The following is a 27,985-nucleotide window of genomic DNA, read 5'->3' on the forward strand; positions in this document are numbered from 1 at the left end:
GATCAGGGCTTTTTGACAATTGCGTTAATGGGGTAAGCCGCAAAATAGCGATAAATACAATACGGGATTGCCTAGGGCGTGAAAGAAAATGATTATCTTGGAAAAACCAATAAACAATAGAGAATGTCTGCCATCTTTCTTTCCTTATTTCTGTGCCTCTCTAATCTCCATTTATCTTATCATTTTGCGACGTAAATATTAGATTAGTGGAGTAGTTGCCTAAAGAGACATTTATTGAAATAAATCAGAACGGTTCCTTATTAAAACCTTAATTTATTATAGACCTAACAAAGATATGTGGATTCAAGAACCCATTTATGATCCAAGAACATTTAAAACATAGAATAGACCATTCCATTTATCAATTCTAGAAAATAAGCAAACACCACAGGGGCAGGGTTGTCAAGAAGCACCACTAGTGGGAGCGCGAGTCGTCTTAAAGTAGGGCGCCGATTGGTCGAACCAAAAACCAGTCTCATTACGGCTCACTTTGTATTATTTATAATTGGATTTGATAACAATGTAACTAAGGCTTAAGTATCTGGGGAAATTAGTTAGTAAGAAAGAAATCCAAAGCACTCGATCAAAATTATCGTAATTGGTAGTGGCACGTATAGAATGACGTCCAGATAATCCAGGGTTCCAAACGTACTTTACCATCTTACCATAATTTTCTAATTAACCAAAGGCTTAACGCTAAGCCTTTTCCTGTCTGAATTTCTCCCACCAATTTTTTATCTTGTTGCTTCTCCCAAACTTTTTCTTGTATCTTCTTTCTCTCTTTTTTCAATATTTTTTCTTTTTTAATGGGAAACAATGCTGAATTCTTTTAATTTTTTTCTACCATCCTGGATTTCCCTTTTCTCCATTTAATCCTTTGCGCATGGAGGAGGTAGGTTTGCTGGAGTAGAAATCTCCATACCTATAACGTAACCTCTGTACCGCCATCTACGGTACGGAACGACAACGAAGTCCTCCCAGCATCCTCGGTGGAGGCCGTTTTGGTAACGTCGACAATGCCCCCTGTGTCTTAAAAATAGAAGCTAATTCGTAAGAACAAAGGTTATATTTTTAAATGGCGCTAGGCGGCACTTAACAATCCCCTATCAAAGGGTAGGAACATGAGAGAGTTAGTCTGGGAGGCTTTCGTAGCATCACATGCCACATGGTCCACGATCATTTCTACTCCTCCATCTCAGGCTCTCTCCTCCTAGGTCTAATAAGAGTAAAAGCTTGCCAGATGCTCCCTTCCTGAGGTAAAGCCCCTTTTGCATTGTCACAAGCATTGTTTTAGCACTCTTCGATAAAGTTTACGCCCAGATTATTAATAATGAGTTTGCCCCCTACCATTTTCCTTTCTTTCTTTTTCTTTTAAACAAAATCTAATTTAAACAAGGCGAAAGAAAATCAGGGAAAAAAATAAAAAAAAGTGTACTTTTATTACAGTTTTTTCACTGGTTGCTAGAAATTTGTTGCCTAGGAGAAATGTGTATGGAGTGCTTAGATGTATTGTAGTGTAATTTAAAGTAACCTTAATTCTCACTCCAATAAAAATACTCCTTGGAATATGCCAATGGAAACAGGGGATTAGTGAGCGATAAATTAGGCTTAGCATCCCCTAGAGATACACTCGAAAATTAAGGTGATCGAATTGAACAACGAGATTGCTTAGATCATCAAGATCGTTACAAATTGGAATTTCGTAATTGGAAGAGTTTAGAAAGATACATTACAGTTCCATTCCAAATATCGAAACTAATAATTTATTATCTCAGAAAAGTCTTTCCAGAATTACAAATATTAGGCCTAATGTAATTTGCTATATTTATATACTTTGTATGTGTTAAATTGTGTTAAATTAACCTTGTCGAAGGTAAAATTCTGTTAGATCAAATATTTATGGTTTTATACTTTCAAGTGCAGCTAAATTAGTTTATCAAAAAATAACATAGAACCCAAAGCCCATGCAATTAATGTTTATCCAACATAGGCAATCACTGTTAGATCCTTCGACCGTTAAACAACAAACAATACGTAGCTAAAGGGTAGTCGGAGAAAAGACTAAAAATGCTTTGATGCATCTTTCGAACTATATAGGCATAGGCCTAATCATTAGAAATTAATTTTTAGCCCTAAGCAACTACCCTTGTTTAATGAGAAAATGGCTGGAAAAGTCTCGTCTGAAACTATGTAGTCTTTCTAGCCTTATTAGTCTAATAGATACTTAGCAACTTGATAGGTTAACAGCACAACTCTATACGGTATTAATGTTAAATACGAAAAACAAATTATTATTGATGAACATCTTGCGTTCCAACAAGGTTCTAAGTGAATATATACTATATAGTTCGACCCAACCCCGAAACATTCTTTGTTGACTTAATCAGTGTTAACTGCCAACTCGATGTTGAGGGAAAGATGAAATCCAGAGAGGTGCAGGACACTCGTAAATAATTACTTAACTATATTTGTAAAAATAAACGGGTGTTAAAACACAATACGTCAGATTAGGGCCAAATGTTAAACACCTCGGACTAAATCAATCCATCTAGAGTTCTAGAGGCTTGGGACTGAAGCGAAGAGGAAATTTGGCGCTACGCTTCGACCCATAACTTTGCTAACGAACTCTTTCGCAAGTCCTCCTCGTACTGAATCTTCTTTTTCCTTACTCACTCACCTACCCAACTTTTGGGTGTATTAAGTCAAGCTCGTAAAAGATGGCCGACATTTGGGGATGGGAGGGGGACCCCACTTTGAGAGTTATTTGGTCATCTAGAGAAGGAAGAAGTCCAATTCCCAAAGGGGGACCAGCATGCAGGAAAAATCGAAGGTATATTAAGTTTTTCCCCTGATTCATTGGACTCCTTCCGTGTTTGGCCAATGTCCCTCGTAAAACCACGTTCATGGTCGAAATGCCAATGCGTAAAATACTAGACCCCTGTATTATCGACTAACCTTTGACCTGAGAGATAACGGAGAGACAACTAGCCTTTTACGCGTTAACATTTCCAAATGATTTGAATTTTCGAGTGGAGTCACGGATCGGTTGAAAGGTCAATCAGGGCTATTTTAAGTAATGGTTAAGTAAAGCAAGTTCTATCTCTAATTTTTGGCGACATCTTGAAGGAGAAATGTGATGGAGTAGAGATGTGGGTGGGTCATGATGTGTGGTAATGAAAGACTCCCAGAGTACCTCGCGCCACGCCCTTACTTTGGTAGGGATTGTTTAAATAACAAATCTAATTAACTTATCGCACTTAATTAACAAGTATTTATTAAAAAATAAAGAAAAAAACACCTTGGTGCAGATGAAATTTAACTATATAGTACACCAAGAAGTGATATCTAGTTTATTATGGAGAAGGTATAAGTATTCGCGCGCCATAGTCCCTCTTTCAAAATACAAGGGGGAATTAAAAGGAGGCCGGGCTATTTCGTCTCTCCTCAGTCGGAAAATATGACTGTAATTTTCGTCATTCGCGTCGCGCTGACGTGAGTTTTCAAGAACCAATGAGATGCTGGGTGAAATTTAAAGGCGGGGATTAACTCCGGACCTACTATACGTTTGGACTGGTGATAAAGCTAGATTATAAATGTGGCCTTCTCCCTAATAAACTAGATATCACCTTAAGGATTTTCATAATGAGAACTTCCCAAACCATTTTATTCAAACAACCAATCATTCATTCTCATTTATCAAGGGGATATTAAAAGCCAGGCGAGCGAAACTTATACTGTATGTTTATTTAGCGTCTTCTCATGGTCTTTATTAGAGAATATGACATCTCTAAGCCTCGCGGTCCTTCATTTGTAATAAGTCGGCGGCATACTACAAAAGGAGGATGTATTGCCGATTACCTGGTGCGAAAACAATGTTCCTAATTTGCTTCTAGGTATTATTAGAGAATAGTGAAAACCCCCCCGCGAGCTACGCTGTAGAGTTAATATAATAGCTAACACAACCACCCTCCCAATCCCATAACCCAACCCACCAGGCTTTGGGTCCTGTAGTTATATAGTCTTTGTTTCCCTTGGCGGGGAATTTGGGTTGGGAAATCAAGAATAAGAGAAACTAATGATCTGAAGGGGGAACTATGACCATGGCCAAATTAGCCCCTCTAGAGGATAGGCTTCACTGTATGTTCCGTCTCTCTTCTGTAAGACTTAATATCATTATCTCACTTCAACTCCTTTAAATTAGGTATAGTCCAGAGTTCCATTTTCGCGCCAATTTCAACGCCGGAACGAACTGTTCATTTCATTTCAACTCTTTGAACTCCGGGAGTCTCTTAAAAATACTAAACCTAATTTGTTGCTATAGACTGTATCTCGAATGCATACAGATAATTGGAATCGTTGTATTACTAGCCGTTTTCTCAACGTATCTAGGCTTATTTTGAGGGAAGAGCTAGACCAATCATTATGTATGAGCTCCACTTTGCCCAAGTGTTTGACCTCGTGTTGATACCAACGAATGAAATCACAGTTAGAAAGAAGTCAGAATTATGAAATGTCACCCGCCCACAAAACCCGCATAGTAATTAGCAAGGGAGCACAATTATTCCTATTAACTGTATGCATTCCTGGAACTATAGGTCATAGGAATGTTGTGGAAATGAACCGGGGGGGGGAATACGTTCTGAGAATGTCTTGGTTAAATTAAATAACTTTCGTATAATTAATGGGGTCAAAGGTTAGGTCAACTGTATGCTCGAGTGTCTTTCACCCCTAAATATACATGGGACAAAGGCTTAAAAGAATTTTGCCCATGATAACAGGCGTCCAGTGTCCGCCACAAGTTCTGTTTACTGTTTGTAAACATAGAATTGCAGTATTTAAGGGTCATTAAACTGTAGTAAACTATAATCTACCAACAATTTATAATGCGGGGTTTAACCTTTGCTACGTTTAATTCACGAGATTGACCACGGTAAACTTTGAATGTTTACTTTACCCTTCTTGTTATCAAATTTTTAGTAAGCCTTTTGTATAGATAAACAAAATTTAGGTAGGCCTAAAGTTCAAAGTTTGTTTATATAGTAGACCTAGACCTAACAAGTTTTTGGTCATTTACAAATTCTTCCTTATCACATACACTTGTATAGTCTTGGCACTCGGTAAAAAAAACTAAATCTTAAATCACTAAACTAACTGAAGTTCGCCGTGTCAAACGAGCTCTCACTTTTGCTCGAGAACCGCTATTTTTACTCTTGGGAAGGTTCCCCGTTATCCGGACCACTTGGTCACTTTTGTAAGTTCGATCAAAACCATATATCAACCTCTCGGACATATTGACCCAAATACTCCCGGGCCGCGAAAAACGGCGCGAGAAATATTGGACATCGGATTTCGAAAGCAGGCCGGACATTGCCTCAGATTTATAGCATTTTTGTTCAACTTTTTAAAAAGTAGGTTTATTTTTCTATACACGTTTTTCTCTAAGATTAAAAATTGTTTTCTCGATCGGTTGTGTGTGTACCCGCGGGGATTTGACCGTAACAATTTTTAGCGCGAGTTTTGACCATAAACCAAGGTTGACTGGTTTTGTAAAGGGACCATGAAAATGCGTCATTGAAAGGTCAAACTTTACTCTAAAACACCTAAGATTTAATTTAGTTTAATTATGATTAAAATAATTGGAGGCGCCGGGCATCGATCCCGGTACCTCTCGCATGCTAAGCGAGCGCTCTACCATCTGAGCTACGCCCCCCTGATATTAAGTTATGTAACGCATTTTTAATCCACATATTTAACTCTTAAAAAATCTAAGTTCGTCTGTCAATTTAGGACAACCCCACCCAGAGACGCGTTACTAAAATTCTTTCATTTCCAATGATTCAAACCGGTTCTCTTGGGTACCCAATCGAGATAACACCATAACAAAAATTTAAAAAAACATGGTAATTAATATTTATTATATCGTTTCAGATTAATTAAACAATTAATTTACAATGAGGCAGGCGAAATTACTACTGTTCCTAATGATGAGTTTCACGCTAATGCGTCTTTTCGACGAAGTATCTTGCGTCGAACGCAGATCATGGGGTTATTCAGCAGCGGCAGAAAAGGCTCGAAATTTCGGATTTAGAATCCCGTTTATTCCATCGTTTATTTACCTGCCCATCATACGTTTAAGCGAGACTATCGCGTTTATCGGTTTAAAGATCGCGTCACTCGTTATGATTATTTTAATCATCATCGCGTTGTCCAGGAAACGCAAAGGGGTCGAATCCAAAAAAGGAATTGACGAAGATACCGAGGAAGAACCCGATTACGCGGCGATGTGGAAAGCTTACGCCAGTTTGAATCAAGGAATGTTCCCTCAGGTACCAATGTTGGATTATTACAAAGGGAACCATCCCGTGGCGCAACCCAAACTTCCGGAAGTGACTTGGGAAAATTATGCATCGAAAGAAGTCGAGGTTCCAGTCGCTACCTCAAATGGGTATAGGCAAATGTACAAGAAACCGGTGTCTCAACCGGAACCATACTACCTTGAGGAACTTCCGGTTATCAAGCAGAAACCACGACCCAAGAAGATCAGGAGACCAGTTCATAAACGTCCACGAATAAGAGTAGTTTCGAAACCGAAAACCTTCTACGTTCCTGCTGACGAGTATAAACAAACCGTATCCTACCATCAACCGGTGGTTGTCCACGAGGAAGTCCAGGAAGTTGCACCCCAGTATCCTATTCAGTCTGAACCGGAAGTACACCGTCAGGTTATAAAAGTTCGAAGACCAAGATTGCGTTACAAAAAACCTCAGCCACCCGTTGAAACTCATGATTTTCAACCAGAACCTGATACTGAAAAAATGAGAATTTACGAAAAACCAGCTGTGGTACCCAATAGGCCATCTAAACCGGTACAAAGTAAGCCAAAGCCCAAACCCATGAAAGTTGTTCGTATTAGACAACGTGAGCGTCGGCCGAATTCAAAAATTGAACCTGTAGCGCAACCTCAAAGACAAACTGAATACGGTGATCAGGTTGAACAAGTGCCACCTACTCGTCAGCGACAACCCCAGGACACGAGACCATCTCAGATTGATAAGAAAGCATTATTCGAACAAGCCAGGCAAGATGGGTTATTTAGACCCCAAACTCTTGCACTGCGGGAAGTCGATCAACAGTCCAACGAAAACAGACAAACTGTACCACGAGTCCAACATGCTGGGAGAGAAAATAGACCCGCACAATTGCAAATAGAAACTGAAGTTCCGTTTGAAGTTTCAGAGGAAACCGTACCACAGCCATCAACGCAACAGCAACCGCAACAATACCCTGTTGTGAATGACGATGAGACCGATTTGAATCAGTACACGCGATCGGAGTTTGAAAACCGTCTTAAAGAGGCAGCTCAAGGAAGATCCCCTCAACAATTACCAATACCCCAAGAAGTTAATAATGAGGAAGATGGCCAAGTAGATTTCCATGAAGATGTAGAAACAACTGACTCACAGACACCAAATGAGGACCAATATCAGGAAGAGGTTCAACCAGATCGTTCCCAGAACCGTACCAACCCCGTTTACCCAAGTATATTTGAGGACGAGACTGATTTCTACCCAGAAGCTGAACCTGACTCCGAATCTAACCAGGAATCGAAACCAGAAGAAAATCCTGATTCGGCTTACAATTTTCCTGAAGAGAAATATTACCGACTTGGACCGAATGGGAAGTTCATCGAAGTACAGTTCGAAGATGACTACGAGGAAATCATGCAGGACGAACCTGATCAGGTTGAGCCCGAAGTACAACCAACAGCACCGGAACCTGAGCAGATTCGAAACGGAAAGCGACTTAGATCTAAACGAGATCTTGAAGAACCAATCAATCGGAACATGGATTTGGAAGACGCCATTGATAATTGTACGCGTAAAATGATTTGCGAAATTGGAGCCGAAACGAAAACCTACAAACAATCCAGTTTCGTCGATGAAGTATTTAGGTAAGCCTTGGCCTTTATTATTATCCTAAGTTTATAAGATATGTTCCATAAGTACGACACTACCTATACTTCGGCTAGAGAGTTACAGCTCGAGCTAGTTCGAGAACGACAAGCGAGAATTGAAGTCCTACACTCGGTGGTTAAATTGCAGTCCATCTTCCTATTTAGTCTGTACTAAGCCTTTGGCTCTCAGTAACCAGTGACAAACTTATGGAACATATCTTATGAACTTAGGTTATTATGTATTAGAGTTAGTACTGATTTTTACGATCATTTTGAACAACTGCCGCCAAAGGTTCGCTATCCGAAACGTATTTAAATCCACGTAAATCCTGAAAGTCCCTATCCTCTTTAGTTTATTAGCAACATTGATGAGAAAATGGGATCGCGTTCAACTACAGAATGCGATACTCTGAAAGCATCCCCTTCCTCTCCCTCCCTTAAATGGAAATCATTTTACAGTCACTGCTCACTGTGTTGCGAGGCTTAACGTATAGTTCAACGTAGCGTTAATACTCCTTGATACTTTAAGCTAGAATCATAGCATTCTCTCGTCGGCTTTAATATGTGTATAATTTTAACACGGGAACTAATTATTTATTCAAAACCCAGAACAAATATTGTTAAGATTCCTTGTCCCTAGTTTGTTTCCCTAGTCACGTAGAAAACATTCGGATTTAGAGAACGTACCAGAAGTAAATAAAAAGAAGTTCTTGGTATGAGATTTAATAGACCATTTCGATGTAACTAAGTAAGAGGGAAAGACACGGGGGTAAAACTTTGCCCTCCATCTCGCTTTTCGGCGCCTGTGCTGTAGTCTTTTGTATCATGAGAGTGCGATGAGACGGAGGGCAGTGTATGTACGTCCCGAAACTGAGTGTTGCGAACCACCCTTTCTTACGTCGACAAGGCCTATTGTTTCTATCCACAAAATTCACCTTTGAACTTTTTACTCCACCAATAACAGCGTAGTGACTTAGACGGTGACTTCAAATTAGTCTAAGATAAAATAAACATTACTAGGTTAATTTCCATAGCAAACATTGAAACGTTTCTCGATCTTTTTAACGATTGAATAAGTGAGATTCAAATTAGCACGTTTCACGCCTCTTTAAGTTGGGAAGTAAGTACTTAAAAGTTTCTGGCAATCTTGGAAGAAGTAAAATTTAATTTTCTGCACGTTACTCATCGCTTGTTGATAAACTTGGAAGCGCCCTAACACAATAGCCATTCAGAAGCCTTTCTCAGAATTAGCATTCCTTGCTTTTAACTTCACGTTATGGTCTTCTAAATTTAGTTATCTCTCATGTTTGTCCCGTTTATTTTATCCGGCTTTGTTTTGGCAAACTGGACACTCGTTCGTACGAGGCTTTTAAAACCTGATTTATAAGTAACTATATACACAAAACCCATCCGCCCATTTCCAAATCCAAGTACGTGCACAACAAAGCGTAAGTAACCATTCCCCTGATCCTCCTGAATTCACTGCCGCAACCTCCTTCATTTCCTCCCCAGTTTTCCAAAGTCCCTGAGTTATGAAAATATTAAAGGATTTAAAATGCCGTAAATAGGATTATAGTTAACGAACGGCCGGTAATTAGCAAACAAAGCCCCCCAAAAGCTCAGCTCTATAGTTCTAACCATTTTTATTCAGAGCTACTTAAAGAAATTGTTAAGGAAAGTGTAACTGTTAATTAAGGGTAGATTTTGGTGAGTTTACAAAGTGGTTTGAAAATTTTAACTTATTCCGTTTTGGGTTCTGAATTTGCAAACCATTTTATTCAAATATCTATGTCTTTAATTATCTGTAGTTGAATTTATAAATTTACGAATTTTCACAACCAAAGGGAATGGTTAAATTGAAGTACGCTACAGATCGCTTCCGCACGTACTTCCGTTTTTACTAAATACGAATTAGTTTAAATTAGGTAAATCTGGATCGATTTTAATTAAGATTTCTTATAAGAAGTGAGTTAAGGGGAAAATTGTTTCCTTGAATTTCAAAGCTTGTTTAAATCTTATTAAATATTATTTCAATTTAATATTTAAAATTTAGATCAGTCGTCCGTTTAAACTTGATTAACCAAATTCCTATCCTTAATTTTCATTAAAATTTCATATACCAATTACTTTAAATTTTTTCTTCTTAAAATGCCTACTTTTCAGCTCTATCTATAATTAGACAAATTTTCTTTTGATGTTACACTTTTGAATAATTAAATTATTTTATAGCCTTTGAATTTTTGATAGTTTAGCTGAATATATATTAGAGGAAACCGAATGAGAAACAACTATTTTATGACATTTTAAATAGATACTTAAACGTACTAATAATTTTACCTTAAAGTAATTCTCCCATATAGGCGAAATTAATATTTATTATCTTAAATCGGTTTTTACCCCAAAAAAAAATTTTATACGTAAATATTCATGCTTTTAACTGAAAGAGTAAACACAAATTTTACATATTTTATAATCTACAATATTTATTTATTTATTTATTCGGGTCTTTTTAGATCTGATATATTTCATATTTTACAAGATTTTTGCCTTAGGGAATTCATTTTTACAGAGTTCTTAGTCCCTATGAGGATTTTTATAAAATATCCTTCCGCGGTAGTTTCCCACCAATAGAAAATTCGAGTTAGTATAAACAACATCCCTAAATAAATAAATAAATAAATAAAAATTTAAAGAAATAAAGTTTAAAAGAGTTATTTATCTGCTTGGCCCTATAGGGTACTTTTGAAAATGAGGCTTAGCACCACGAGACTCTCAAACAGAATTTTAATTCTATGAAAGCTTCTTTTAATGAATTAATTTTTTTATTATTATTATTATTTAAAATAAAGTGGGCAATAAATTATTACGGTAGTTTATGCTTGTCTAAGTTTAAATGTTGATTAATTTGGGGGTATATATTATATTTTTCTTTTTATTCCCTGAAGCTAAGACTAGATTCTCATTTTAACTTTTAAACTGTTTTCAAATATATCACGTCATCACTATAGGGCCTTTTTTTTATTTTTTTCTTTGAAAAAACGTCTCTCAAAAGAAGATTAAAGAAAAGAGAAATATTTTCGATTAAGTTTAGTCGAGCGGAACTTTGGTTCGAGGGGTAAAGCATTTAGTTTATTGACTACACTCGGTTAAATTGCAGTCCATCTTCCCATTTAGTCTGCATTAATAAGCCTTTAACAACAGCGCCTCACCAGGCGTCGCTTTACCTCGAATCTATGACCTACCTCATTCACTTCATGACAAGCTCCAGTTTCTAAGTTACCAGAGATTAACAAACTTATGGTGAACATATCTTATGAACTTATGCAATTATCTAATATTCTAAGTTATTTGCCCCTTGCTTAAAACTTCTTTAGAAAATTTAAAAGTTAATCGGGATTTTGTGAGAGACAGTTTAAATTCCCCTGAAAATTAAGAAACTCTTTTATAAATATATTGGGATTTGCAGTCATGGAAGGAATGAATTTAATATTAAATAGTACTTATTTTTAGCACCATTTTAACGTTGTAAGGATGATTTCTCCCCAATCCCACAGTGCAGTTGTTCAAAAATCGTATTATATTATTTTTAATTTAATTCAAAAATAACTTTTAACGTGTTTTATTTATTTTTACAGATTATTTGATTTTACTAATATTAAGTACAAACTACAATTTGTGCGACCTACCACAGTGGTTTACCAACGTGCTTTTGAAGTTGGAGTTAGTAATGGTGTACCTGGTTGCAATTTGATTTTTGATAATTGTATGGTTGATACGATGAAATTAAGGAAAGATTTCATACTATCTCCTTAAAGTACATTTATCAAATGTATTGATATTTTAATATTTTTTAGCTCTACTCAATTGATTTTATTTCTATGTTTTAAAATTTTGAAAATTTCCCGCTTTTTATTCATATATTAAAGGCATCTAGCGGGTAAAAAAATTAAAAAGTTTTAAACGAATATATTTAGTTTAATTTTCATATTAATTCACATTAAAATCTAAGGTATTTAATTAATTAGTCCGAAATTAATACGCAGTATAAAGTAATTTTCAATTGATTTATTTCCAATGTTGAAGCCTAGGTGGCGCTGCAAACGTATTTTGATTTGGCGCGAAATCTATTATAGGCAAGAAAAAAATTGGTAAGGTAAGTTTTCCCGCCAAAAATGTATAGTATAGCGTTGCAATCTGAAAAGTGGTTAGTATACTTATAAAAGTTTGGTAAACTTAATCCTTTTTAAGGCTGAACGCGACCTCAAAGGTTTAATAATGAAACATTCGGGGTTATTGAATTTTAAAATCGTATAGTAAATTTTTTTGAAGTAATTTTATTATTATTATTATATTTTTCTTGAATTTTATTGATTTCAAAAAATTGAAAAAACGTGTTTAATCCAACCCCATAGATTAAAATTCAATCTTTACGATTCATTGTCCAAGAAAATCCATTGTTATAACAACAACAAAAAATTCGAAATATTCAATATCTACGACTTGATATTAATCTTAAAAACATTGCTTGCAGAATTCAAATTAATTTGAATTTCCTTCCGTTGGTATAAGTAACCCTTATTCCCAGGGAAAAGTCGATTCGGTTAAATTTTTTTATATTAAACCACTAAAACCATTGCGGTTAATGGTAACATAAGTTCTCTCGCCCATGTCTGGGATTGTGGTGGAAGAAAGAAAGAGGGTGACGCCCAATACTATTGTTCCATTTATACCGTGGATAAAATATCTACCGAAAATCCTTGAAAAATCGCTACAATTTTAAAAGGGTCCCGTGGTGGAATAAAAAAAATTAACTTTCACCCTCGGGGTTTTCCACCGTGATTCCTTTTAAAGGAAAAGGAATGTCAAACTAATTTTGGGATTGATGTCACGTGTGTATTATTGGTTTTGAGTTGTCGTAAATTTAGGTAACGTTCCGTGATAATTAAGCCATGAATTTAGGTGAGTTCTCGTGATAATAATCATGGTTTTGAGTATGATTTCGTGATAAATCATGAGTTGGTGTGAGATTTTGTGTTAAATCATGACTTTGTTTGAGTAATTTGTGTTAAATCATGACTATCGGGTGAGTTATTTGTGTTAAATCATGACTTTTGGGTGAGTTATTTGTGTTAAATCATGACTTTTGGGTGAGTTATTTGTGTTAAATCATGACTTTCGGGTGAATTATTTGTGTTAAATCATGACTTTTGGGTGAGTTATTTGTGTTAAATCATGACTTTTGGGTGAGTTATTTGTGTTAAATCGTATTTTTGGGTGACTTATTGTAATAAGTCATGCTTTTGGAAGCGTTATTGTGATAAAACATGGATTTAGGTGAGTTGTTGTGATAAAAAATGGGTTTAGGTGAGTTATTGTGATAAAACATGGATTTAGGTGAGTTGTTGTGATAAAAAATGGGTTTAGGTGAGTTATTGTGATAAAACATGGGTTTAGGTGAGTTATTGTGATAAAACATGGGTTTAGGTGAGTTATTGTGATAAAACATGGGTTTAGGTGAGTTGTTGTTGTCAATCATGATTTCAGGTGACTAGCACAAAATTAACCCCCAAAAAATGCAATAAAAGCCCACGAAAAGGTGATAGGGTGCGCATATTTACATTTTTCCAGGCGGGTTATACTTTTCCTTTGAGACCCAAGTCAGCTAAAAGACTTAAGATTGATGGGTTTAGATCCGTATAGTTTTTAGTATAGGAATAGGAAACTCCCACGCCCCGTTCTCTGCCTTTTTGACCACAATTTTAACCCCCCCCCCAACTCCCTCCTCCTACTGCATCCTGGGATTCCTATAAACCTAGGGAATTATAAAAGTCAAATAAAAAAAACAACATACCCGTTCTATATAGATAAAGATAGATATTCCACATATATGATTATCTCTTGACAAGAAACAAATTGTTATGCAAATACTATTGTTGTCGACCGTATTTCCTCAATGCTCAATCGCATTTGAATGACGTGAAAATGATCCTGTGGAATGTGTATTGTAATACCTCTTCAGCAGCCAAAACTATCCCATAGAAAAACCAGTTTTACAATGTTATTTTTGGTGTTTTCTAAGCCACTCATAGACTATAACAATCTATACAGTATAGAAATTCCATTTGAAGTTATATTCGTCCTTGACTGAATTTTGATTATGATCTAGTATCATTTAAATAGATTGAAATAGGCTTAGCAATTTGGTTTAATAAGATAAGACAGTTTTAATAGATATAAGCCTAGCTTTTCAATTACTTGAAGAAATAAATGGAATGGTCTATTAGCAAGTTACGTAATTCTAAAATTGTTATTATTTTTTGACGCTTTTAACCATCCATGATTTTATTTTAAAACTATGCCTTATAATTTATTCTCTTTTGTTCTTAAAATATTGCAACGCTAGCGTAATTTCCGCTTAGTCATCAACACCCCTCTTTAATGGTCCATTTTATTGCGAAATAGACATAAATTGATCTACGCTATCATAGCTCACTCGATCACGCGCATCTAGACGCAAGCTGAGCGCGGTGTTCAGTTTTTACGGTTACCGTTTTCCTAGGCGAGGAAATACCCCAGTTAGAAATATAGACGGCGGTCGTCTGCTTCAAAAGTAAAGGGGAATACATTATAGGGGGGAATCTAGTTTTTGAAAAACGGCGGGATTAATCTGCTAGAGGCGATATTATTTTTCAATGAAGTAGGCCTTAGAGGTTGTATCGAAATTTTTATATACAAAAAAAAAACTACCGTACTTCTTCTTGACTTGCAAAATATAGTACAGGTTTTATTTTAGCCAGCGTACAAGTCCTCTCTGCTTATTTCCTTTCCGGACTCAAGCGTCCAAGTTCACTGGGTTACGATAAGACGGGGGGGACGCTACTACCTAAATTTAGAAGACAGGGGGAGGGGGACGAACGGCCGCGGAGGCGATTTGTTCTACCACCTGTAGATACTAGAATAGAACGGTTCGCGTAAAGTCGCGTACGAGTTTTTTTCGCTCCGGTTAAATTTTGTTTTATTGTTTTAAAAAATAGGCTTAACTGTCTGTCAACCGTTCGTGTTTTTATTTCAACAATTCTGCACGGATTTTGGGTAATTTCCAATAGTAATTATCACTCGTGAACGTTTATAATATATTCCACGTTAAGCCTAACTGTGTCGGTGAGTAAGCGGTTTTAGAGTTATTGTTTTCTAACTGGACCGAAGATTAGGCTTAGCTACACCCCCATATTTGGTTCGAGTCTATTAACGTAGGTAGCGTTTAGTGACAGGCCGCGGACATGTTTTCAAAGTTTTCTTGACGCGCGCGCAGTTAAACCGTTTGTGTTTTGGTTTGATTTGTGTTGTGTTGTGCGGCGATTCATCATAAATAATGACGGCTAATTGCTCAAATGTGCGGTTATGGGATCGGATTATGAATAGTGCCGGTGTTAATGATAATAATAATGTCATTACTAATAATCATAATAATAACCAACATCAAGAAACTGGGATTAATTCGTTTACCAGGAGAAGAAGTACTGGTGGTAAGATGCAATTTTTTATTAATAATCTTTAGGGTTAATAGTTATGCCTAATTAATTATGTGACCATAATTTTGATGATTCTATTTACTTATGGTAACTGAATTTAAAGTTTTAAAGTTACGTCATGGTATTAATATAAGCAGCTGTGATAAGGTCTAAACAAGAGCCTCTTATAAGGCTTTACAAGAATAAAATTTGCATGTATGCCTAGGTTATAGGCAAGTTTCTAATTGAAGCCAACAAAGTAGAGTACTTTTCCATGGACTTCATAATTTAGCAGGACTAGAAAACACGTGGCCCACAACGGGTAGAGGTAGCTTGTATCTCAAAAATTAGTGGACCTGTCTTAGGAATTTCTACATAGACGAATTTTATATAAAGTTCTAAACTTGACTGCTAATTTTCAAAATATGCATCGAAAATTCTAGTAAAAATCCAATCCAAAGTCCACGCTTCTTTCTATTCAATGCCACCACATCTTTATTTTTTCCTGATTGTAGAAAGAAGCCCCTATAAGACCTGACATCCCACAACCAACCCCTTTTTTCAAAAAAAAAAACCTCCATTTTCATAAGTGACAGCTCATTTTAAACTGGCTTTACTATGCTTAAATTAAAAAAAGAAAGAAAAATTTCCCCGCTTCGGTAAAGAAAAAATAATCTTAGGTTTTCCAGCTTCATTCACTTCAAAAAAATAATTTTTAGTATTTAATTATTAATGTTTATATTTTATATATAAAAATATAATAATTATACCTCCAATTTTCGGGCCTCGGCTCAGCGCTTTTAACTAAATAAAAAGTTAAACCCAATAACAACAATATTTACATCAAAACATCAAAGTTATGGTTACGCTCGATTTATCGCGAGTTTCAAGGCATAATTTTTGCTGTTTTTTAAACTACTGGGTTGGTGAATTTTCTGGTAATTGTGGTTATATTCTTAGTTTCAAAACATGGGATTTTGGGGATAACCCCTAATTAAGTGAAATTGAGATTAGTTCATTTTTATTTAAACGTTATGGGCGAGTTTAATTACGCGTTTCAAGTTTAAATCAATTAACATCATTTATTTATGGGAGTACGAAGTTATTTATTTATTTACTTTTTAAATTAATATTAGCGTTTACTGGCTAATTATGAAACATGGATTAAAATCTTAATTATGAAGAAATTAAATTATTTCATTTGAATTAAGTGAGCAAGAATTATTTTCGTGATTAACAAGTTTATTTACAGTTTGTGTGTAATTAAATATGTAGGTTTTTAATTTTATCTGAGCTTACTCGAGTCTATAGATCAATTTTGTGATATTAGTAATCAATATTTACGTCAGATGGTTTGATAACTGAGATAATATAGACATACTCTTTTATTATAAAATTATTTGAGAGCAAAATAAACATATGGAAGTTCACATATATTTAATTATTAATGAAATATTGACTTTGAACCCTTCTTGGCGCAGGTAATATATTTTTATACGCCCGTAATTTATGGAAAACCCCTTATAGTACAGTTTTCAACTTGGAAAATTTTCAAGACGTTTGAATACCCAAAAGTAACACAATATTTAACCTCTAAAATTGAATGATACCTTAAATTTATTTACTTAATGATCTTAATCTAAATTTAATTTATTTTAATTGCCCTTTGGGTGAAGAACAATATCCTTAACGGTAAAATAGGCCTAAATCATTAATTATAACTTTAAAAATATAATTATTGGGACTTTTTTCCCTTTGGAGTTTTTTTAAAATAAGGAAAACATTATTTTTCTTTTTTTCTTTTTAAATAAAAATTGGGCGCTGAAATTCTTCTTGGCATATATGCCCCCCTCTTCTATAGGTGCATTGATATTAATACAATCTGACTTTATTCACGGTCCCCTCAGGCGTTTCCTTTATCATATATATATAGCAATATTATCCGTGTTAAGTAACATATTGAAAAGAAAAAAAAAAAAAATAATAAAAATTATTTTTGGTATTAACTATAATCTCGAGTTAGGCAGGCTTCTTCTAGAGGATGTTCTGGGTGTTTAGAAGCATTTTTAGCCCTGGGGTGCAACGCAATATTTTCGGGTAAAAACCGCGTAAAAATGACGTGAATTTTTCGAGCACCATTTCTTTAGTTGATGAGTTATATTTTGATCATATTTAGATGTTTATTTAAGGCCTTAAGCTAAATTGTCGATCGTCTTTAGCCCGAATAGAGGTCGCTTTTTAAAAAAAAAATATTTTTATGATTTTATTTTATAAAAGCCTAGAAGCGCGGAGTTAATTTTCGAAAGTTTTTTTTTTTTTTTTTTTTTTAAATTTTTGGGGTTTTTTTTTAAAAATTTCAATCGAGAATTCAATCGTTCGTGATGGAAGTTTTACACGTTTACAGGATAAAATCTTGTGACGTCATTTAGTTTAAAACTTAATTATATTGTTGGGATTTTTTAAGGAATATTGTGTCGTATATGTTTGGAGGAAAAAGGGTTATTTAGGGTTGCAGGATATTCTCCTTGGATTTAATGCCGTTGAGAACGTAAGTTCATAAGATATGTTTAATTATATAAGTTTGTCACTGGTAACTTAGAAACTGGAGCTTGTCATGAAGTGAATGAGGTAGGTCATAGATTCGAGGTAAAGCGAGGGAGGCCTGGTGAGGCGCTGCTGTCAAATTTGGGCTTAGTAATGCAGGCTAAATAGAACTTACATGGAACTTGGTCCTGCATGCAAAATTAACCACCGAGTGTAGGACTTCAATTCTCGCTTGTCGTTCTCGAACCATAGCTCGAGCTGTAAGTCTCTTAGTAGCATTACGAAGTATATTAAGTGTCATGCTTATCGAGGAACATATCTTATAAACTTATGATAAAAGTTCTGATTTGAAGCCTTAATCTTTGAAAGAAATGACAATTTCAGTTTGTAATTAAATTGTAAAGCAATATGTCGTGGTGGTGTTTACTAAAACTTCAAAGTTATTAATCTTTGGAATGATAATTGCATAATCGTATAAGTAATTGTAAATTTCTCAGAAATAACGTGTACTTTATACCTAATTACATCTACGCAGATATAATACGTTAGAGATGAAATATACTTAATGATTCTCAAATTAATAATAATTCTATACTTCTATAGCTAACCTTCACGATTATAAAATTACAAAATCAGCACATACTTCTGTAAATCTTTTCAATCCCACTATAGGGTATATAATTATCAAAATATTTTTAAACGTTATCGTTTCTTCTCAGGCATGCTTTTAGAGGCCTACCTTTGTCTTGCTATAATTTCTAAGAGCTTACTAGCTCTCTTTATTTGACAATATTGTTGGTAATATCATAAGTTTATAAGATATGTTCCTTCCATAAGTATGACACTACCTATACTTCGTAATGCTAGAGATTTCGAACAGCTCGAGCTATAGTTCGAAGGAGAACGACAAGCTAGAATTAAATTCCTACATTCGGATGGTGGTTAATTTTGCAGGATTTCCATCTAGGTCCTATTTAGTCTGCATTACTAAGCCCAAATTTGACAGCACCTCACCAGAATCTATGAGCTACCTCATTCACTTCATGACAAGCTCCAGTTTCTAAGTTACCAGTGACAAACTTATGGTGAACATATCTTATGTTGCATCGAAAACAAGGGCGGGAATTAGGCAATAATATTTCGTATTGAGATACCTATAGGCCTTTGATAGAATTAGTTTAAATTAACTCGACATCTCTGTTAGCCCCTGAAGGATAGTTTTCGTGTCCATCCGGCCGTGCTTTTAGGCCCGAGGCCATTTAAGGATTTCATTTTTTTCTGAATTACTTTTACGTCCGACTGAGCACGATTTCGCCTCTTTCTATGATGGGCCATTTTGATTATAAATTTATAGCGTGAAGCTCTCTACCTTGTATAAGCTATCGCGTGCAGGTGTATTTTTAATGTTTTGAATTAATTTACTACGTATAAAGGCATGGCTCGAAGTGGCTCCTGATTTTCAATCGAAGTACACTGTTATGGTCTTCTCATTATTTCTATGTAGTTTTTCTATCATATCCCTTTCTTACATGGATAGAGTGGTTGGTGTTTTCACCATTAAGTTAGATAAAAATTCTTATCGGTTACTTTTTTTTGCTTTAAAGATATACCATTACCTAATTGTATTCGCGACTCGTATACTAAAACTTTCTCACGTATTTATTTTGAAGACTTTGAAATCTTCCCATGCAACGAAACGGTCTCTTTAGAAATTGAAAAGTTATTTACCTATTTCCCGTTTTTCAAACCGTTTTTAGCTTTAGTTCATTATTCAACTTTAATATATATTAATTGTTTGGGAAGGGTCACGTTTAGGTGGTACTAATGACTTTGGTTCAGTTTAGTTCAATTAGGTGTTTAAAATTTGTTATTTAACTTTATAATAACGTACGTTGATAATTTTGAAACGAGAAAACTAATAAATTTCTAATTAGTAATTACTAGAGTTCAGTTAATTTTTTTATATTTAATTTTTATTATTTAAAGTGATAACATACGTTTGAACAAGAAAACTAATTTATTAGACCAAAAACTTTTTACAGTTTCAATTAGTAATGACTTGGGTTCAGTTCAGTTAATTTTTTTAAGATATTCAAGGCTTATAATTAAAGTGATAGTACTTCTAACCTTTTAATAGTCAAAGTTAAACACTACAGTATCCCTTTGGTAAATCTTAAAGAAATAAATTCGTCTGCTTACACTTGAAAGTGCAAAAAAAAAAAACCTCAAATCTTTTTTACCGAAAAAAGAAAATTAGTAAAACTTCCCACAAATGAACTGCTATCGCGTGCATTTTCAAGTTGAAGCCACCCAAATTTTTTCTCTTCTTTTTGATTTTGATTAAACTTTAAATTATGATCTTAATCAAAAAATGAGCGTCAAGTGCCCAGCACGAGATTTTGTCCGAAAAATAAGAAGAAAAGCCCACCGGGTTCGGGTAGAAACAGTCTCGCCTTTTATACCGTATTAAACTTTCCTCTAAAAAAATTTTGAAATGTCCCAAGGTTATTCAAGATTCAACTTACCCCTTTGATTCCAATTTTTTGAACACTCCTTTTAACCTTAAAAATCGGTTTGGTGATACATTAAGTTTCTGTCTTTGGGTGGAGGAAGATAAAACGTATAAGTTTATAATATATCTGCCCCCATAAGTACGACTGTAGTATTGGTAAGTCGGTAAGACCTAAATTACTGAGAGCTAGTTTGAGAACGACGAGAGAATTTACTACACTTGGTTTTGCAGTCCATCTTCTAATTTAGTTTGTACTAAGCCTTTGACAGCGCCTTACCAGGCGTCTCTTTACGAGAATCTATGACCTACGTCACAATATTTCGTCTTGAACGATATATAGCAGACGATACTACGACCCCCCCCCCTTAAAGTTGAATAGGGCCTATAAAATTGAGACTTCACACTTATAATTATAAACTTATGAAATGATAAAAACCTTTATTTTTATTTTTATTTTTAATTTTATAATATTACTTCTGATCTGATAAACTTGCCTTCGTAAAAAAATAAAATAAATTTATTTAAAATCGTTTCGCCCACTTTTAAACCAAACTTAGAACAAGAAAAAATAAATAAATATTTAGCTCAATAATTTTCTTGACCCGTTAACTTAAAAACGATTTTGAAGTTATTATTTTTATTTTATTATTTTGAAATGAAGCCAAACCCCAAAATTAGCTGTAATTTATTCCAAACAACGCCTCATCTTTCTGTTCTGTTCTGTTAAGATGAAAATCCTCAATCGATAATCTCGAGAGGTAGCACATTTAAATCTTATTTTGAAGATATGGCGTTGCTTTCTAGCCACACCAAAGTGTACCAGCTATAATTATTGTAAAGTACCCTACCCCTCGCAAACTGCAAAATATATAATATATAAGTCGAAAATAGAACACTTATTATAAAATTGAGACTATAAAAGATGTAAGCCCCCTCTCTAATAGCCCACGGGACAAAGATGGATTAAAATCATTAATATACCGGAATTTTTAGAAAAGAGAGAGAGAAAATATTTTTTATTTCACATTTACCTCAATGACTTTATAGCGGGTGTTATTATATCGGCCTATATATTACACGAGAAGGGGGGAGGGGCGGAATGATACGTTATTATTACAGTAAGCACTCTTTTAGTTATGCTTTGATCATTAAGCTAGCTACCAAGGCGAAATTAGGCGTCTGTTTTTAATGTTTTGTTAAAAGATCCGCAATTCTAGATTAAATGATGTATTTCATTCGTTATTCGAATTCCAACTCGTGCGTGTTGTTTTGCGCGCGCATGCGCGAGATTCTGTTATATCCTGGCACGAGAGTTACGTCACGTGTAAATTAACATAATATATCTTACGCTTGGTAATGTAATGCTCCAGGCTGATTTGAATTATATTATGCTAATGATATTAATTTTTGTGGTTTAATTTTAATTTTTTTTACACGCGTTTTACCCTGTTTAATGTAACCCCAAGGGGATATATAATATAGTCATTCGGAGCAATCGGTGTATTAAAAGGGTTATTATTTAAAAGTAGTATCCTTGGCAGTGATGGGTTATGACGGGTTTTTTTTTTGCCTTTCACCGACGAAAATAGTTTTAGGATTTTTGAGGTATTCGTGGAATCGTGGTCAGTGTTGGATTATTTTTGGTTCTTGATTGTCGTATGACAGATTTTGTAGTCAAAATAGGGCAGACTGATTGATTATTAATGCACGCTTCCCAAACCGCTTTATTTTTTGAAAAATATAACAGGGTTCATACAAACCTGGAAAACCGGGAAAACCTGGAAAAATCAGGGAAATAAATAGTTGAGAAAAACATCAGGGAAATTTCGTATTTTTAGTAAAATTCAGGGAAATCAGGGAAATTTGTGTCAAACAGGGGCCGAGTAATGAAGCAAAATGTTTGTAAACATCCTCTCCATAGGATTAACATTACACTATACTTTGGAGGCTCATAACTCTCGTTATATTAGAGATAGGGGGATGTCCTTTGAGTATGTTATAGTCCAATTTATCCCCCATCCAACCATACTAAAACCTTACGGCTACGACAAACAGGGGCTGAGTAATTAAGGAAAATGTTCATAAACATCCTCTCCATAGGATTAACATTACACAAAACTTTGGAGGCTCATAACTCTCGTTACATTAGAGATAGGGTGATGTCCTTTGAGTATGTTATAGTCCAATTTATCCCCCATCCAACCATACTAAAACCTTACGGCTACGACAAACAGGGGCCGAGTAATTAAGGAAAATGTTCGTGAACATCCCCTCCATAGGATTAACATTGCACTATACTTTGGAGGCTCATAACTCTGGTTCTACTAGAGATAGCGGGATGCCCTTAGAGTATGTTATAGCCCTATTTATCCCCCATCCAACCATACTAAAGCCTTACGGCTACGACAAGCAGGGGCCGAGTAATGAACGGAAAATATTCGTGAACATCCCCTCCATAGGATTAACATTACACTATACTTTGGAGGCTCGTAACTCTCGTTATATTGGAGATAGGCGGATGCCCTTAGAGTATGTTATAGCCCTATTTGCCCCCTTCTCCGTTAACGGGAAAAACCTGGAAAATTCAGGGAAGTATATGGGGAAAAACCTGGAAATATCAGGGAAATTGGTTTTCCAAAAGTCGTATGAACCCTGTATAACTAGTTTTTCAGATGTTACTCGCTGAGGAAGATTATTTTTTTAATTTGGGGCCATTTTGAAAAATGGCGGACAGAAATGTATCAAAAAATCTTCTATTTGAAATATAATCCGTAACCCTTTCAACAAATTTTATTAATATTTAGTACTATTTTAGGAAAGGCATTGTCCGTCATCTTGTCGGGATATTTTTATTACTTTAGTTTATTTGGCCGCCATTTTCAAATATGGCGGCAAATCGAAGCCCGAAAGCCTTAAAATCACTCTATAGGTTCTAGGGAACGATTATACTAAATATTAGTGAAGTCGCTTCGAAGTCGCCGACGTTATCCCATAAAGAATGTTTATTTACATTTCTGTCTGCCATTTTTCAAGATGGCGACGGATTATAAAAATCTTTCTTAGTGCGTGTCTACTACTTCAGAGTAACGTCCCTGCAAAATTTCACCCTTCTAGGTAAAGCAGTTTGGGCCTGGCGTTGATTATAAGTCAGTCAGAATGCGATTAAACACGCCGCCATCTTGGCGGTAACAAAAATGTACTGACAATCAACACTGCGTCCTTTAATATAAACACCCAACCCTGAAAACTTCAGTTATACCTTTTTTTAAAGCGATCTTTGTCAAAATCAAACAATAGAAATATCTCTATTGTTTCTTGAGCTCGCTAGGTCTGGGAGAAAAGATTTAAACGATGATAATATTGGAATTCATTTTAATTTTTTTTCTTATTCGTATTATTATAGGCCTAGATAATATTGAATATAAACGGAATGATTTTCCCTAATACATTCCTTTCCTTCTACCTTTGTTACACAGCCATTTTACAATCATGTCGTCCTCCAAATTCTTTCGCGGACATCCGTTACGACTTTTATATTAAAATTAAAAAAATATTAAAAAATAAAACAGTCTGACCTTGTAAATATATTTTAATAAAATAATTACGGAGACTAGCTTTGTAAGTTTGAAAAAAAAAAAAAAAATATGAATAATTTTTTCTTTATCAATGAATTTGCAGTAATGACCACACCCGAAATTTTAAAAACAACCGGTCACGAATAGGGTTTGGGTTTGTTACATACGGTATTTGTGTAATTTTATTAAATTTATCTTTCGTCGCGGTAGATCGTGAATTATTTTAATTTTAATTTTTAGTTTGAAGTCTTTGCTTACATGATAAAGAGGGTCAAATTATAAATGTGATTAATTATATGAGGATTTTCAAATAAATAAAATTATACGCCTTAATCTAATAATTTTATTAGATCTCTATCTTTTGTACACAAACCCAGGGTTGATACAGGTCAAGAAAATATCCTTGGAGATTGCCTTTTATCATGGAATATTGTGGAAAAACCAGATTATTATTATTGGTTTCTGAATCTAGGTAGTACTTTGTGGAAACTGCCGTACTGACGACGGAAGAAATCGGTATGTTAAACCTCAGACCTATGAAACTTAAACTCTAAGAGTGTACATTTCGAAATAAGCAAAACGACATTTGATATTCGGTTTGCAAATATTATCTAATGAATAATTGTAGGTAAATAATACAAAATTAAATAATTAACATTAAGGGTGAGATTTAACGCTTTAATTAAGAGTCATTAAATTTTGCTAACTCTTAAGCGTTGTTCAATTATTCGTTAATTATCTGTAATTACTAATTAAAGATGATAATTGATAACTACTAGTGACATCAAAGGAATTTCAATTTCATTGGTCTGCAGTTTTGTATACTTATTTCTTTCGTCGCCTGCACGGTGATTTCCAGTAAAAATAAGTTTTCCCAGACTAAGAATTAAGAATACCAATATTGACGTCACGTCCCCGTGTAGCTCCTCCCCCTTTCAATACCACTTTATACAAGTTATACAACTACGCGAAATAAACATGTTTACCTGTAGAAATCTATTATTAACTTCACCCTTTCCTTTCCCGGAACAAAAAGTAAAATTAATTCACAATGATGAAGAACGTTTATTGTCAAAAAACATAAATCTCAATTTGATGCATGCACGCAATGGTTTATACTTCATACTTTATAGTTTGTGAGGGTGATTCGGTTGAATAAGATATCACCGCGCGGGGGAATTTTTAAAAATAGATTTTCCAAGCCCTCCAGGCCACCATCAATGACTACGTAATCGAACTTTTACCCGTTCAAGCTAAAGACGCCAACGGGCTCTTTCAATTCATTGACGAGAAGAAATGAAAAAAATTATATTAAACGTTGAAACTTCAAAGATTTCAATAGAGAATTTAAAGACGTTGAACTCTAAATGATGCATTTTTTCTTCTTTTTTTTTCTTTCTTCTAAAGATGTATATAATGAAAATAATGAAAAGTGGGTGTTTTAGAATAGAACTTGGGAATGAAATAATAAATAATATTAAAAGAAATAAAATTTCTCATTAACGCCTTAGAATGTGTTTTGTATTTTTAGATTTTTATGGAACTGGCTATAGGAAAACTTTTGGGTTAATTTTAATTTAGTTTAATTTGTCTTTGGGTTGCTACTGTGCATGGGAAGTCTGGAAATGATAGGGATTTTTTATACATGGGCATGTGAAAAGTGAGGGGTTTTTGAAAATGGGCATGTGAAATGTCCGGTTTTTATTTGAAAATCGGTGTGAAATATCGGGTTTTTTTTAAATGGGTGTGAAATGTCTGGGTTTTTTTTGAAAATGGTTTTGAAATGTCAGGTTTTTATTTTTGAAAATGGTTGTGAAATGTCAGGTTTTTTTGTTTTTTTTTTTTTGAAAATGGGTGCTAAAAGTTCAATATTTAGCCACAACATTCTTAAATTTTGATCAAATAAAATTACAAATTAAAACTAATCAGCAAAGATCGAAAAAACAATTAAGTTAGTAATATCTTCATATTACGAGCCATCGTGCGGGCATATTTAGAGAAATAATAATTTGCTTTCCAGTTTTTAATAATCACATTCTTTCTTATATTCAAAATTATACATAACACTTTCACTTATTTTATTTTTATCTTTTTTTATGCTAATTACGTAAAACATTCATATAACGCCGCGTGAAAAATTACTAAGTACGAAATTAGGGTTCGTGTAGAGATAATTCCGGACTCGCACCTGTTGGCAATCCACGGACATTTTTAATGATATCCTTTAAGCTTTGCACCATTAGCTTAATAAAAGAAATTTGTTAGAAAAAACAAATTAGTAAAAAACCGATGGCACTACCCTACCTTTGACTGTATTCGTCTTTACAAGGAAGTAACGTTGAGTGCCAACTCCCTACACTGAATGAGAAAGAAGGTCCACCAATTATTTATTTTGGGCGAAGTAAGCCGCCATTATCTTGTGGTGTTGGACGGTAGTGTTGAGGGTAATCAATTTGACACAATCCCGGGACGGGCGAGAGTGAACTTAGAAAGAAATATTCAAAAAACACCCTTTTTCATAATGACGACGCGAAATCTCATCCATTCTCAAGACGATTAAATTTAATCTTCATGGGAAGACGCGAATAAAAACAACACCCGTTTTCTTATAGAATAAAAAGAGAATTTATTTAATTTTCAATGTGAATATTCGTTTGAAATTGCTATACTTAGTTACCAATAGACATTTTCGAATTTCGATGCAAAAACGAGGGGGTGGAAAATTATTTATTACTAGCTGTTACCCTCGGCGTTGCCCGTCAGCCCGTCGGGACATTTTTTTATTAATTTTCATGCGGACATTAGTCCATAAAGAAGGTTTTTAAATTTTTGGCTGCCATTTAAAATCGAACCCGAAAGACCATTCAGCCCGTCTATAGGTTAAAGGAAACCAGTGTACTGAATATTTGTGAAATCGTTTGAAACGCGCGCACTTTGTTGCATAGAGAAGATTTTTAACATTTCTGGACACCATTTATTAAGATGGCGGCGGATTGGAAAAATCTTTCTTAGTACGCGCCTACTACTTATGAATAACGTTCCTGCAAATTTTCAGCCTTCTAGGGCAAGCGGTTTGGGCTGGGCGTCGATTATCAGTCAGTCAGTCAGGACTTTGATTTATATAGATACAGAGATGTGCCCCTGGAATTTTGTTCCTCTGAATGTAATTTTCGTATTGGTCTATTGCAAACTAAATTGCCTTCCTCTCATTGCTGTACTGAAATGAAAGACAACATTAAGGGGTAACACGAATTAATTCATAGTACTCATCATAAGCATCATCAAAAGGGCTCTTCCGAAATAAAGCAAAAGTGTCTGCCGGATATAAATAAAGACGAGGGGCTATTGCATTTTTTACTTTAACGTAAGCCTTTTTATTAATGGCACTTTTGAGAAGGTCGTCAACCCGTAGCTGCAGCGGCGGTTACTTATTATTGTATTAAAACGAAACTTCGGCAATGAATAAGGGCTCGCTTTTAAAAACTTCTACTGGTCCTCTACTAGTTTGTGTCGAATTAACAGTATCGTCCCCTTGAGCCCTTTTCTCCTCTGAGTCCTCTCTTTGCAACTAGCTTAAAAATTATTACGGAATTTAGAACCTCATTTATAATTCAAACATCGTTTAAAGACTCGTTATGTTATAAGTAATTTTTTTTTTCTGGCTTCGAAGTGGTTAAGCAGGATTGGTATTTAAAATGGGATGGTGTCTTTCTTTCTTTTACCGTTTGTTTCTTTAACTTTAACGATTAAATTGATTTTAAGGAATTTATTATAGTTTTAAAGTTGTATTTGTATTTTATATTAATTTAGAATTTTTTGTTTCTTGAACTGGTTTTTTTTTTTGGCGTAGTGAAGGATTTATGTGATATGTTTTATTGAATATTTTATG

At 34.7% G+C, this 27,985-nt stretch overlaps 1 protein-coding gene and 1 non-coding gene across 2 annotated transcripts in view; one reads left to right on the plus strand and one right to left on the minus strand.

Moving 5' to 3' along the window:
• Window positions 1-5,637: 5,637 nt before the first annotated feature.
• Window positions 5,638-5,710, minus strand: TRNAA-AGC (transfer RNA alanine (anticodon AGC)). Its single transcript has one exon. It is a non-coding gene; the product is annotated as a tRNA-Ala (tRNA).
• A 9,542-nt stretch (window positions 5,711-15,252) lies between these two features.
• LOC149709963 (uncharacterized) overlaps window positions 15,253-27,985 on the plus strand; it is a 176,960-nt gene continuing 164,227 nt past the window's right edge. Inside the window, exon 1 of the mRNA XM_089858379.1 lies at window positions 15,253-15,480. Coding sequence (XP_089714505.1) covers window positions 15,327-15,480 — 154 coding nt within the window. The 5' untranslated portion in view covers window positions 15,253-15,326. The remainder of the gene's footprint in view (window positions 15,481-27,985) is intronic.

Source organism: Phalangium opilio, unplaced genomic scaffold (genome assembly GCF_054372755.1).
Source record: "Phalangium opilio isolate 3A_F unplaced genomic scaffold, DU_Popi_V2 ptg000011l_1, whole genome shotgun sequence".
Taxonomy (NCBI): domain Eukaryota; kingdom Metazoa; phylum Arthropoda; class Arachnida; order Opiliones; family Phalangiidae; genus Phalangium; species Phalangium opilio.